The 14633-nt window shown below is 39.5% G+C and overlaps 1 protein-coding gene across 14 annotated transcripts in view; it reads left to right on the forward strand.

The window, feature by feature from the left end:
- The window catches only part of NAA16 (N-alpha-acetyltransferase 16, NatA auxiliary subunit), a 66477-nt gene that overhangs the window by 32819 nt on the left and 19025 nt on the right, over positions 1-14633 (forward strand). For 7 of the 14 annotated variants that reach the window (XR_012426873.1, XR_012426874.1, XM_005585726.4 and 4 more), the window contains one exon: positions 11637-11709. The exons of 5 other annotated variants lie outside the window; for them this stretch is intronic. Coding sequence is in view for 5 of the 9 variants with exons in the window: in XM_005585726.4 (XP_005585783.3) it covers positions 11637-11709 (73 nt within the window). In the remaining 4 variants the exon portion in view is untranslated. Of the gene's footprint in view, positions 1-11636; positions 11710-11928; positions 12047-14633 lie in introns of all 14 variants that reach the window. 2 more of the 14 variants (XR_012426875.1, XR_012426876.1) reach the window with 1 other exon arrangement.

Raw genomic sequence — 14633 nt, forward strand, 5'->3', positions numbered from 1 at the left:
AGTTTACTGTAGCCTTGACTTCCTCGGTTCAAGTGATCCTCCCGTCTCAGCCTCTTGAGTAGCTGGTAATACAGATGCGTGCCACGATGCCTAGTTAATTTTTTAATTTGTAGAGATCGGGTCTTGCTGTATTGTTCAGGCTGATCTCAAACTTGTGGCCTCAAGTGATTCTCCTGCCTTAGAATCCCGATGCACTGTGATTACAGGTGCGAACCACCACACCTAGCTCTAAGAACATTTTTAATGTAATTCCTTTCACAGTTTTTTTTTTTTAACTGTGAATTTAATCATGGTGTATCTATGTAGCTGTAGTCATTTTGACCATAAATTTTGTTCTTCTTTTTCCCCCTAGCAGTTTCTTTTTTAAAATTTGTTTTTGTTTTTGTTTTTTATTTGGAGTCTTGCTCTGTCACCAGGGACTGGAGTGCAGTGGCACTATCTCAGCTCACTGTAACCTCTGCCTCCCGGGTTCAAGTGACTCTCCTGCCTCAGCCTCTGGAGTAGCTGGGACTGCAGGCGCACACTGCCATGCTTGGCTAATTTTATTTTATTTTTTTTTGTATTTTAGTAGAGAGAGGGTTTTACCATGTTGCCCAGGCTGGTCTCGAACTCCTGAGCTCAGGTAATTTGCTCACCTCGGCCTCCCAACGTGTTAGGATTACAGGTGTGAGCCACCGCACCTGAGATGGGGTCTCACTATGTTACCCAGACTGGTCTCAAAATCTTGGACCCGAGAGATTTGCCTGCCTTGGCCTCTCAAAGTGCTGGGATTCTAGGTATGAACTACCTGCACCCACCTCCCTGCCCCAGCAGTTTCATAAGCTTTTACTGTGGTGTTATATAATCTTCATTATCCCTTTTAGTTATTACATAACCTTTTAGAACCATCCCTCCATTGTTGAATTTGGTTTTTCAAGTTATTATTATTAAATATCTTTATACTAGCTTTGCTTAGGATTATTTTCTTCTCATATTTTCTTCTCTCAGATTCATTCAGTGGGTAAAGGGCATGAACATTTTTGTGGTTCTTGATAAACACGGATAAATTAGTTTTTCACAAGGTTGTAAACATCAATTTGTATTCCCACTAGCAGTGTGCCTGAAATATTTCCTGTCTTGTGTTGGTTTTTCTGTTTTTGTTTTAACATAGAAATGTTTAAAATTTAGTGGAACCAGATTTGGTAATCTTTATTTCTGTTGTGAAAGTTCATCTGTTGTTTTAAAACCATCTTGGAAAGTCCTCTTTAGAGCAATACTTCTTAATGAGGGTGTTGGGGAGTGGATTTTTTCCTCCTGGGACATTTTACAATGTCTGGAGAGGTTTTTGATTGTCACTGCAGTGAGGTGAGGTGTGCTACTGGCATCCAGTGTGTGGAGGCCAGGGATGCTGCTAAACATTCCACAAGGCACAGGACAGCCTTCCTAACGAAGAATTCTACTGTCGACGTGTTGGGCTAGATAATTCTTTATAATGCAGGTCTGTCCTGTGCATTGTAGGATGTTTAGCAAACTCCCTGGCCTCTACCATCAGGATGTCAGTAGCTTCCCCACCAGTATTTTTTTTTGGTAACAGCTTTATTGAGATATAATTAATATATCATAAAATTTACCTATTGAAAGTATATAGTTCAATGATATTTAGTATATTCACAGAGTTGTGTAATCATCACTGCAGTGTAATATTTTGTCATCCCCCAAAGAGACTCCATATCCTTTAGCTGTGATTCTCTCACAACCTTCATATCCCTCTCAGCTATGGGCAGCCATTAGCCTACTTTCTGTCTATGGATTTCCCAGTCTGGACCTTTTATATAAATGGACTTATCTATTAATAGTCTTTTTGGGTCTGGCTTCTTTTACTTAATATTTTTATTCACAATTGTGGCATTAATCAGTACTTCATTCCCTTTTATGACCAAGTAACATTCCATTGTGTGGATATACCACATTGAATTGTTTCTACCTTTTGGTTATTGTGAATAATGCTGCTGTGAACTTTGGTGTACACATTTTTGTGTAGATGTACTTCCATTTCTCTTAGGTGTACATCTGGGAATGGAATTGCTGAGTCAAATGCTAACTCTATGTTTAAACTTTTAAGGAACTGTCAGACTCTTTTTCCAAAGTTCCTCCACCATTTTACATTCCCACAAGCAGTATATGAGGGTTCTGATTTCTGCACATCCTCATCAACACTTGTTATTATTGATGATAGCCATCATAGTGGTGTGAAATGGTAATTTCTTGAGGTTTTGCTTTGCATTTTGTGATTACTGTTGGTATTATCTTTTATGTGCTTATTGGCCTTTGTATATGTTCTTTGGAGAAATGTCTTTCAGTTTCTTTGCCCATTTATAATTAGGTTATTTCTCTTTTTATTATAAAGTTCAGTTTAAGGAAGTTTTGTTTTTGTGGGTTTTTTTCAGGTTTTTTTGTTGTTTGTTTTTTAGAGACAGGGTCTCACTCTGTCACCCAGGCTGGAGTACAGTGGTGCGATCTCAGCTTACTGCAGCCTTGACCTCCTGGGCTCAGGTGATCCTCCCACCTCCACTTCCTGAGTATCTGGGACTACAGGCATGCGCTAACATACCTGGCTCATTTTTTGTAGAGACAGGGTTTCACCATTTGCCCAGGCTGGTCTCAAAATCCTGGACTCAAGCAATCTGCTCGCCTCACCCTTCCAAAGTGCTGGGATTACAGGCATGAGCCAACATGCGGGGCCAGAAGTTTTAAAAATATATTCTAGATACAAGTCTCTCATCAGATACATTATGTGAAAATATTTTCCGTTCTGCTGTGGGTTGTCTTTTCATTTTCTTAATGGTGTCATTTGATGTGCAAAAATTTTTAATTTAGATGAAATCTAGCTTATCTTTTTTTTTTTTCCTTTTGTTGCTCTTGCGTTCTGTGTCTTATCTAAAAACCATTTCCAAGTCCAAGGTCATGAAGATTTATAAACATGTTTACTTCTATAAGTTTGCATTGAGGCATTCACTCTTATTTTGAGTTCATTTTTGTATAAGATGTGGTAGGAGTCCAAATTCATTCTTCTGTGTGTGACTGTCCAGTTTCCCAGCACCATTTGTTGAAGAGACTGTTCTTTCCCTTTTGAATGATCTTGGCAGCCTTGTCCAAAAGAGATTAACCATAAATGCGAGGGTTCACCTCTGGACTCTCAAGTCTGTTCCACTGATGTGTATAACTGTCTTTATTGTTTTGTATTATTCTTTTATGAGGTTGTTATTCAGGTGCAGCCAAAATAGGAGACACTGGAGAGGCTCAGGAAAAAAAACAAAGTTTATCATACACGTCCTAGAGACAGGAGGCATGCTGTGCCATGCCATGCAGGGCCACTTGGGTAAGACACTAGGGTGGTTAGGAGGGAGGGGAAGGATTAGGCTGCTGCCTTCATTGAGGTTTCCTTAGGGCAGGGCAGGGTGAACAGTTTAGTTTGAATAATTTTGGCATACTTTAGACTGGCGGGGTGGTCTCTAGTTGCCTGGCACCTGGCCCTGGGATGTTTAGGCAGAGGAATAGTGCCTCTTGGGGTATAAGAGCCAGATAGAGGAGATATGTCTCTGGGTTTTGAATAGCTTGCATATTAAAGACATACTCCTGGTTGGACCCTTTGTTATCTTCAAGAATTGCCAAGACCCTGGAGGGACAGTTTTTCAAATAGCTAGAAAGGTTCTGTAACATGTTAAACATCAGTATACAAGAAAAGCTAAAAGTCCGTCTGTGCCAGTGCCATATTGTCTTGCTTACTGTAGCAGTGTGGTAAGTTTTGAAATTACAAAGTGTGGGCCGGGTGCAATGGCTCTCACCTGTAATCCCAGCACTTTGAGGGGCCGAGGCGGGTGGATCACTAGGTCAAGAGATCGAGACCATCCTGGTCAACGTAGTGAAACCCCATCTCTACTAAAAATACAAAAATCAGCCGGCGTAGTGGCGGGCGCCTGTAGTCCTAGCTACTCCGGAGGCTGAGGCAGGAGAATCACTTGAACCCAGGAGGCAGAGGTTGCAGTGAGCTGAGATTGAGCCACTGCACTCCAGCCTGCCGATAGAGCGAGACTCTGTCTCAAAAAAAAGAAAGAAAGAAATTAGGAAGTGTGACTCCTTCTACTTTGTTCTTTTTCAAGACTATTTTGGTTATCGAGGGTTCCTTTTATTTCTATTTGAATGTGTTAGGATTGGCTTTTCTATTTCTGTAGAGCAGCCATCTGGGATTTTAATAGGAATTTTGTTGAATCTGCAGATCAGTTTGGAAGTATCCTCAACTTAACAATATTAAGTCAATCTTTGAACATGGGATGTCTTTCTTTGTATTGTATTTAGGTCTTTGATTTCTTTCAACCAGTGTTTTGTAATTTTTATTGTACAAGTCTTATGCATCTTATGTTAAATTTGTTTGTAAGCATGCCATTCTTTTTGATGGTAGTCTAGATGAAATTGTTTTCATAATTTCATTTTTGGATTATTCTTTGCTAGTATGTGGAAATACAGTTGATTTTTATATGTTGATTTTGTATTCTGAAATGTTGCTGAACTTGTTTATTGTTATAGATGTTTTAATAGATTCCTTAGGATTTTCTGTGTGCAAGATCATGTCATCTGCAAATAGAAAGTTTTACTTCTTTCTTTCCAATCCATACCCTTTTTATTTTATTTTCTTGACTAATTGCCTTGGGTACCTTCAGTACAATATTGACTAGAAGTGGTGAGAGTTCTTTGTCTTGTTCTTGCTCTTAGAGGGAAAGCATCTAGATTTTTCACCACTAAGTATTGTGTTAGCTGTGGGTTTCTCATATATGTCCTTTGTAATGTCAAGGAAGTTCACTTCAGTTTCTAGTTTATTGTGCATTTTTATCATGAAAGTCTGTTACTGAGTTCTGTCATGCTTTTTCTGTATTAAGATGATTATGTAGGTTTTTTTAAAAAAATCCTATTGATATATGGTATATTTTCATTAATTGATTTCAGATGTTAAACCAATTTTTTCCCCCCCAAGACGGAGCCTCACTCTGTCACCCGGGCTGGAGTGCAGTGGCGCGATCTTGGCTCACTGCAACCTCCACCTCGTGAGTTCAAGCTATTCTCCTGCCTCAGTCTCCCGAGTAGCTGGGACTACTGGCGTGCACCCCCATGCCTGGCCAGTTTTTCTGTTTTTTAGTAGAAATGGAGTTTTGCCATGTTGGATAGGCTGGTCTCGAACTCTTGACCTCATGTGATACACCCTGCCTTCCAAAGTGCTGGGATTACAGGCGTGAGCCACCACTCCTGGCTGATGTTAAACCAGTCTTGTATTGCTGGGTGAAAGCCTACTTGGTCATGGTGGGTAGTTTTTTTTCCATATAGATGGGTTCAATTTGCTAGTGTTTTGTTTAGGATATTGCATTTATATTCCTAAGAGATAAATGCCTAGTTTTCTTTTGATGTCTTTATCAGATTTTGCTATCAGGGTGATACTGGCCTCATAATGAGTTGGGAAGTGTTCTCTCTCTTTTTTTTGTTGCAAGAGTTTGTGAAAAATTGGTATTACTACTTTTTTAAATGTGTGGTAGAACTTACCATTTACCAGTGAAGTCATATGGGCCTGGACTTTTCTTTGTGGGTAGTTTTTAATTATGTATTCAAACTCTTCATTACTGATTTATTCAGATTTTCTATTTCTTCTTGACTGGCTTTTGGAAATTTATGGTTTTAGATATTTGTCTACTTCATCTAAGTTATACAGTATTGGCGTATGTGTGTCATAGTCTGTTATTTCTATAAAGTCAGTGGTAATATCCCCTCTTATCATTTTTGGTTTTAATATTTTGAGTGTTCTCTCTTTTTTACTTTGTCAGTCTAGCTAAAGGTTTGCCAATTTTCTTGATCTTTTCAAAGAGCCAAGTTTTGGGTTGGTTGACTTTTTTCCTCTATTTCATTAATTTTTAATTTATTGTGTCCTTTTGTTTTAGGTTTAGTTTGTTCTTTTTTCTAGTGTTTCTTTTTCTGTTTTAAATCTTTGTTTAGAGACTGAGTCTTGCTCTATCACCCAGGCTGGAGTGTAGTGGCGAAATTGTAACTCATTGTAGCATCAAACCCTTGGGCTCAAGAGATTCTCCTACAGTATCCTCCCAAGTAGCTGGGTCTGCAGGCATGTACCACCATGCTTGGCTAAGTTTTTTATTTTGTAGAGATGGATCTTGCTATGTTGCCTTAGGCTGGTCTGAAACTTATGGCCCAGGTGATCCTCTCACCTAGGCATCCCAAAGTGCTGGGATTACAGGCATGAGCCACAGTGGTCCTTTTTTTTTTTTTTTTCCTTATCTGTGCTGTGTATTACATATGTTTGTCTTTTATTTTGCTGATTTAGTGAGGAAAAACAGGTTTTCTTGAAGAATAAAAATCTGTATACAAAAAGATAATTAGTAAAATTAGTTTGGTTTAATTTGGTTGAATTTTTGTTCAACTAGAGGTAACGGTCTATATACTTTTTAAAATGTCATACACGGACGGGTGTGGTGGCTCCTGCCTGTAATCCCAGCACTTGGGGAGGCCGAGGCGGGTGGATCACCTGAGGTCAGGAGTTCATGACCAGCCTGACCAACATGGTGAAACCCCATCTCTACTAAAAATACAAAAAAATTAGCTGGACGTGGTGGAGTAGTCCCAGCTACTTGGGAGGCTGAGGCAGGAGAATCGCTTGAACCTGGGAGGGGGCAGTTGCAGTGAGCTGAGATCGCGCCATTGCATTCCAGCCTGGGTGACAGAGCAAGACTCCATCTCAAAAAAAAAAAGTCATACATGAAACCAAAATGTGCCATGTGTGGTGGCTCAGGTCTGTTATCCTAGCACTTTGGGAGGCCAAGGCAGGAGGATCGCTTGAGCTCAGGAGTTCAGCCTGGGCAATGTAGTGAGGCAGTATCTCTACAAAAAAAATACAAAAATCAGCTAAGTGCAGTGGCATGTTCTAGATAGTTGGAAGGCTGCAGTGGGAGAACCACTTGAGCTTGGAAGGTGAAGGTTGCAGTGAACTGAGAGTGCATCACTGCACTCCAGCCTGGGTAACAGAGCGAGACCCTGTCTCCCTGCTTCCCCGGCCAGAAAAGGAAATCAGTTTTTTGTTTTTTTTTTTTTTAAGATAGAGTTTCACTCCTGTTGCCCAGGCTGGAGTGCAGTGGTGCGATCTTGTCTCACTGCAACCTCCACCTGCTGGGCTCAAACGATTCTCCTGCCTTCCCCTCCCAAGAAGCTGGGGCTACAGGCATGGGCACTACACCCAGCTAATTTTTTGTTGTATTTTTTTGTAGAGATGGGGTTTTACCATGTTGCGCAGGCTGGTCTTGGACTCCTGGGTTTAAGTGAGCTGCCCGCCTCAGCCCTCCAAAGTGCTGTGGGATTATAGGCGTGAGCCACCGCACCCAGCCCCAAAATGTTTAAAGGCTCTAAGAAGAGGTGTACATTAATTTTGGACTTCCATATTCACTGATGATAGGAAGTACTTGTTTTTTAGCCATTCGTTTGTGAGTGTCAGGCTCTTAAGTGAAGACGTTCAGTGAGTCAACATCCACGCTTGCCTGGGTTGGTACACATGCCTTTGGTTCCATTGAAGTTGGACATCAGTGCTCATGTGCTTTGAATATGAATATTTGTATTTTCACAAAGTTGGGGAAAATACATAAAGCATTGATGTGTGTTTTAATTAAATGAGAAAGTTTGTAAAGTACTTGGTTTGAATATGTTCAAGAAATGGTAATTTCCCCTTACTCTCTAAATTAAATGGTAAGTCCCACCCTTCTCACACCTCATCTCTGTAGTTACTTTCATTTTATTGTCACTGTTCTTGGACAGTTTACCTCTGTAACTAGCCTCTTTAGCACCAAAATTATCACTAGTAGTTGTGCTTGTATCAGAACCTAATTCAGCAATTTTGGTCCTTGTTGATAAACGAGTATACTTAATTTAGTAACTTTCATATTGCAGTGGCATTTTAAACCTGTGATTTGTCTCTTTATTGTGAAAAAAATGTGTATCAGATATGATGTTGTGCGACTTTGTCTTTAAGATTAATAAAGAGTTAACTCTTACGTAGAAGCTGGTCACCAAGGACCTACTTTAGGAAATTATAACAGTTATAGTACTATCTTAGGTTAGATTTTGTTAACCAAGATAAAAAGCTTCTTCTATCTTGATCTAATGTAGCTGTTAGAAGAAAGTAAACCAGGAGAAGGTGGCTGAACTTGGAAAATTTTTCACATTGTAGGAAAAATTTGGGCCATAAAATTTAAGGTGGCCATTTATGTTTTTGTTGTGATCTCAGATACTTAAGTGGATTGGCTTTCTTGATTTTAAAATAACGGAGGCAAAACACTGTTTTAAAGAAGAATAGCTATTACATATTAATTTGTCATATTACACACTACCTAATTAAATATAAATGGTAAGTAAACTTGGGCAAAATAAGTCTTATACTTCAGTAAAACTTCTTAGATTCACTTTCATAGAAAATTTAGAAAATTGTTCACTTAATTACTGAATGAGAAGTAAATGTAAGGCCGGGGGTGGTGGCTCATGCCTGTAATCCTAGCACTTTGGGAGGCCAAAGTGGGCAGATCGCTTGTGCTCAGGAGTTTGAGACCAGCCCGGGCAACAGGGCAAAACCCCGTCTCTACAAAAAATAAAAAATTAACCAGGTGTAGTAGTGCATGCCTGTAGTCCCAGCTACTAAGGAGGCTGAGGTGGGAGGATGGCTTGAGCCTGGGAGGTGGAGGTTGCAGGGTGCCGAGTTCATGCCACTGCACTCCAGCTTGGGTGACAGAGTGAGACCCTGTCTCAAAAAATAAAAATAAAGTAACTATAATGTAAATTTTGGCTTGGCACGGTGGCTCACGCCTGTAATCCCAGCACTTTGAGAGGCTGAGGTGGGCAGGTCACCTGAGGTCAGGAGTTCGAGACCAGCCTGGTCAACGTGGTGAAACCCCATCTCTACTAAAAATACAAAAATTAGCTGGGTATGGTGGCGCACACCTTTAGTTCCAGCTACTCAGGAGGCTGAGACAGGAGAATTGCTTGAACCTGGGAGGCAGAGGTTGCAGTGAGCTGAGATCACGTCACTGCACTCCAGCCTAGGCAACAGAGTGAGACTCGGTCTCAAAACAACAACAACAACAAAAATATATATAAATAATATATTCAAGAAGTATGCCTAATGAACCAGAATGATCAGTCCTTTGTTGTTTTTTTTTTTATGTAGGAGATTTCCTATGAATTTTCCATTATCTTTTTCTCCTCGTAATCAGATCTTGTTTCGAAATTCTGAATCTGGAGATCTGTTTTATTCAGAAGTATTTATATTCTTTTTTGAAGGATTATGTGTAACTTCATTGTATGTTTTGTGGTACCCTTTATTGTTAAAATTGACTTATTTAAAAATAGGTTTTGTCCCTTCATCTCTACTAAAAATACAAAAATTAGCCGGATGTGGTGGCGGGTGCCTGTAATCCCAGCTACTCGGGAGGCTAAGGCAGGGAATTGCTCGAACCCAAGAGGCAGAGGTTGCAGTGAGCAGAGATCGCGCCACTGCACTCCAGCCTGGCGACAGAGTGAGACTCCATCTCAAACAAACAAACAAACAAACAAACAAAAACATAGATTTCACCCTAGAGATGCATAAAGGTCCGCCTTTTTAAAAGCCACCTCTAGGTTGCAGTTTTAGCAACTACCAGTAGATGGCACAAGTTCCTGATGAAAATTACCTTCATAAGTTTAACGAGTACTAAATTTCTAAGTTTGTAAAAAAGGTTTTTAAGTTATAGATATTCTAGGTGAGATTGGTGGAGAGGTTATGGTGGGTTAAAAATGTCTGTTAACTTTAATTTTGCTTTATAGTAAAAGTCTTCTTGCAATTGTTTTTATCAGTGGTTCTCAAAATTCTTAATTGTGTATCAGAATTTACAGACGGCTTGTTAAAAACAGACTGTACAGGCCGGGCATGGTGGCTCACACCTGTAATCCCAGCACTTTGGTAGGTAGAGGTGGGAGGGTCACTTGAGCCCAGGAGTTCAAGACAAGCCTGGGCAATATAGTGAGTCTCTGTCTCTTAAAAAAAAAAAAAAAAAGTTATGAGGGCATGGTAATACGTGCCTGTAGTCTTAGTTGCTTGGGAGGCTGAGGTGGGACAATTGCTTGAGCACAGGAGCTCAAGGCTACAGTGAGCGACGATCACACCCCCGCACTCCAGCCTAGGTGACAGAGGGCGACCCTGTCTCTTACACACACACCCCAAAACAGATTGTACAGAATAGTATTTCTAATAAGTTGCTAGGTGATGGTGACACTAATGTTGACAGTATTTTTATTAATAATCTGAAGATCACACTTTCTGAACCACTGTTTTTAAAATAAACAATCTCTGTTTTTGTTTTTTTTTTTTTCAAAAGAATATACCCATTTTCTACCTACCCTAATGTCTTTGGTCATATTTTCATTGAGTATGTGGTACCTGTACATACATGTTTTAGTGAAGTCATAGTATGTGTACATTTTTTTTCACATTCTGCTTTTTCTGTTATTTACACGTTTCTTACTGTTAATGTATAGTCCTACTTTATTTCTGCATTGTCTGTCCATTGAACTCTACTAGAGAATTCCGCCGTATACTGCAGCATCCTGTGAGAAAGCTATCATGTAGGCCTGAAAAGTGTTATAATTTGGCCTTGTGTTTTGACTAGTGTCTAGGATGGTCAGTGGTTTCATGGACACTGTCCCGTGTCTTTGTGGCGTAGGGAGTAATCTGGATTCAAAATAAAGCTAATTAAATTATACCTTCTGATATTAAATGGTATGCGTGAAGAGGTTTCTTTTGTAGCCATATATGCAAAAATCTGTTGAGTTTGTGACACATGATCACTTCAGTGTCAGGGGAACCATAGTGAATTTTGGTTAGTTTGTAAAGAGGCGTAATAAGAGGGAAATAAGAGAAATATAGTTGTTTTTCTGAAAATAAAGATGTCTAAAGCCCCAGTTTTCACAAAACACTTAAGAAATATGTCAGATCTTATTTCTTTTAAAATACAGAACGCTTTATGAATGTGTGTGTCCTCCCCATGCCAGTCTCTTTATTTTTCCAGTTTTGGTACATGTACTGCTGAAGTGAGCACCAGACCTTATTTTGTAGTAGGTAGATAAGTAAATTGGTTAAGAAACCCCATAATTGTAGTAAGTACAATACAATTATTATATTGTAGGGTTGCTAACAATAATAAGCAAAAGAGTCTTTTTAAATTTCACTTGTTTTCAAACCTTGAATCATTTCACTTTTTTGTAATGCATGACATTTTTGAAAACCTGAATATTTATATAATGGATGCATTTGTCCATTATAGCAGTGGTCCATTATTATTATTATTTTTTTTGTCTTGTGAGTGGTCCGTATATATAGCAATGTCCATTATTTTGGTTTTTTTTTTCAACCCCTTTTCCAAAGGGAAATATTCATATTAGGAATGGGGACAAAGCAGATACCCTAATACTTTAATTAATGTATAGTTCTACAATAAGCTGTATATTTTCCAAATGTAATTTAAACCATAATAGGTAAAAATACCTTCAATAAGATATTTTTAAATTTTCAAAATATGTTTCTTTAACAGGTTTCTATAATCCAGGAACTTGTTACTAATTATGAAGCCTCTCTTAAAACGTGTGACTTTTTTAGCCCATATGGTAAGTTTAAATTAGATTGAATTGGAATCTGATTACTCATTTCATTTTTAATCACAGTAATGCTCTTTTATGTATATTTTGTGTATGCTACCTAATGGCTACTTAATAAATTGGTGAATGAAATGAGAGCACTTTCAATCTTACTTAATTTAAATTTTCCATAATCCTGTGAGATGGGAGTTAACCTTGTGCGTTTTTGTTTGTTTGTTTTTGAGACAGAGTCTCGTCCTTTCGCCCAGGCTGGAGTGCAATGGCACAGTCTTGGCTCACTGCAACCTCCGCCTCCTGGGTTCAAGCGATTCTCCTGCCTCAGTCTCCTGAGTAGCTGGGATTACAGGTGCCTGCCACCACACCTGGCTAAGTTTTGTATTTTTAGTAGAGATGGGGTTTCACCATGTTGGCCGGGCTGGTCTCGAACGCCTGACCTTGTGATCCACCCGCCTCAGCCTCCCAAAGTGCTGGGATTATAGGCGTGAGCCACCACACTTGGCCTTAACCTTGTTTTAACATGAGGAAACAGACTTGAGAGGTTGAATGGCTTGCCCAAGACCATGTAGTTAGTTTATATTGGAACCTGTTTTTCCTGAATCCCTAAATTCTCTGCTTTTTCTACCCTCTTACTACTTTTAATCCTGTTAGGTAGGTCCTTTGTTTCTATATTTGTAGAGGCATATATAAATCAAGGCAGCTTACTTTAGAAAACACTCTGTGATGTTTTCAATCATGCACATGGTAACTTCCAGGTTCCTTATGTGTCCCTTACATGTCATTACTCTTTGAGTATTTTTCTAATGTTTTTTGAGAGACGGGGTCTCACTGTTGCCCAAGCTGAACTTCTGGGCTGAAGTGATCCTCCCACCTCAGCCTCCTGAGTTGCAAGGACTACAGGCATGTGCCACCACCTGGCTAATTTTGTGTGGAGGGGGGATGGGGGTGGGCGTGGGGGGGGGTTTTGTAGAGATGGGATTTTGCCATGTTGCCCAGGCTGATCTTGAACTCCTGAGCTCTAGCGATCTGCCTGCCTCAGCCTCCCAAAGTGCTGAGATTACAGGTGTGAGCCGCCACACTCTCTTTGAGTTTTTTAAAGGCACATTCCAGACTTACTGTTTCATCTGTAAATACCTTAGTGTGCATCTGTATTTAAAACACTTAAACAGAAGAAGTCATCGCAGTGCTATGTCACACAAAACCTCATAACATAATATCTGATACCCAGTCTGCATTCAGATTTCCCCCGTTATCCAAAAGAAGTCTTTGTGTTTGGTTTGAGTATGGATCCAGTAAAGGTTCACACCAAATATTTGGTTATTATGTCTCCATAATTTGATTGTTATGTCTCATTATTTTAATCTAGAACAATAACTCTCCCCTCCCTTTCAAAAAAAAACAACAGTGATTTGTTGAAAGGTCATTTGTCTTACATATCCCATATTCTGGATTTGGTTGATTGCCTTTTCTCATGGTATCATTTTCTGTATTTCACTGTCATTCATACTTCTTGTAAGTTATAGTTAGGTTTACATGCTGGATTAGATTCAGGTTCTGTTTAAACACGGGTGGTGCTTTGTATTTCCTGTTGTGTCATATCAGGAAGCTTGAGACATTCTGGTTTTCTCTCTTTTTTGATGTTAACATTGATAAAGATTCAGATGTTGTCAGCCTGTTATACTCATTAAAAAGATCCATGACAGCGGAGGGGGTGGCATGGTGGCTCCACACCTGTGATCCCAGCACTGTGGGGGATGCTGAGGCAGAAAGATCTCTTGAGGCCAGGATTTGGAGGCCAGCCTGGGCAACAAAGTGAGACTCTGTCTCTACAAAAAATTAAAATGTTAGCCAGGTTCGGTGGTTCTCATCTGTAGTCCCAGCTACTTGTGAAGCTGAGGCATGAGGATCACTGGAGCCTAGGAGTTCCAGGCTACAGTTAGTTATGATCATGCCACTACACTCCAGCCTTGGTGACAGAACTAGACAAAAATTCCTCATTGGCCTCTCAGCCATTGAAGATCATTGCCTAGATCTGTTGTTGATTGTAGTAATTTCTTCTGCATTTGTTAGCTGGATTTTTTCTTATAAAGAACTTTCCTTCATCAAATACTTGGTTCCCTTGAAATATAGTTTATATAAGAGGAACAGAATGGATGCTTAACTCATTGCCTTTATTTTATTATTTGTGTTTTAATGTGTGCTATTGTATGTTTACATTATCATGTCATTTGGTCAGCTATGTAGGAGACCTGTTTGTTTTGATGTAGTGTGGGTTTATTCACTCTTTCCTCCTCATTTTTACACCAGTATGTCTTCCTTTCTGAAATCCATTTTGAGAGCTTGGTATATCTTTCATCTGCTCCTCTGTAGTTAGAGGGTACAGGATGGGGAACAGGATAGAACTCAGATAAGTGTATGTATATGACTGCTTTTTTAAGAGGACTGGGCTGTGTTTTTTCTACTTAGGTTTTTGTCAGATGGCAGGGTTGTTGCTACTTTGTCAGGTGTGTCTTTTTCCTATAGGTCATAATCTTCAACTTTGGGTATCCCTGATTTAGTATTGAAGCCTGGAAAATGGTAAGCCATGGCAGTTTGGCAGTTCTTGCCTCTTCCGAAATCTTGCAGTGGTAGTTAGGAAATCTCTTTGCCAAGTTATTTTCCTTGACTTTTCCTGGTCTTGCTGCCCTTTTGCTTTCAGGCTGAGAGTTCACAGAATTAGATTGATGTATGTCTTTTCCCCAGCATTGTTTCTTTGGAGTGAGATTGGGGTTAGAAGCCTGTCAAAGTACAATCTTGTTTCTCTACGTGGCTACCACTTTTTGAATTTTATGAAGTCATACCTCTTTCTTTTGAAATTAGTTTTTGCTGAGTTTTTCCTGCTTGTTATTATTGCAATAGTCATTAATTTCATTATGAGTTAGGAGAGAGAAAGTATG

This window comes from Macaca fascicularis, chromosome 17 (assembly GCF_037993035.2).
Source record: "Macaca fascicularis isolate 582-1 chromosome 17, T2T-MFA8v1.1".
Classification (NCBI taxonomy): Eukaryota; Metazoa; Chordata; class Mammalia; order Primates; family Cercopithecidae; genus Macaca; species Macaca fascicularis.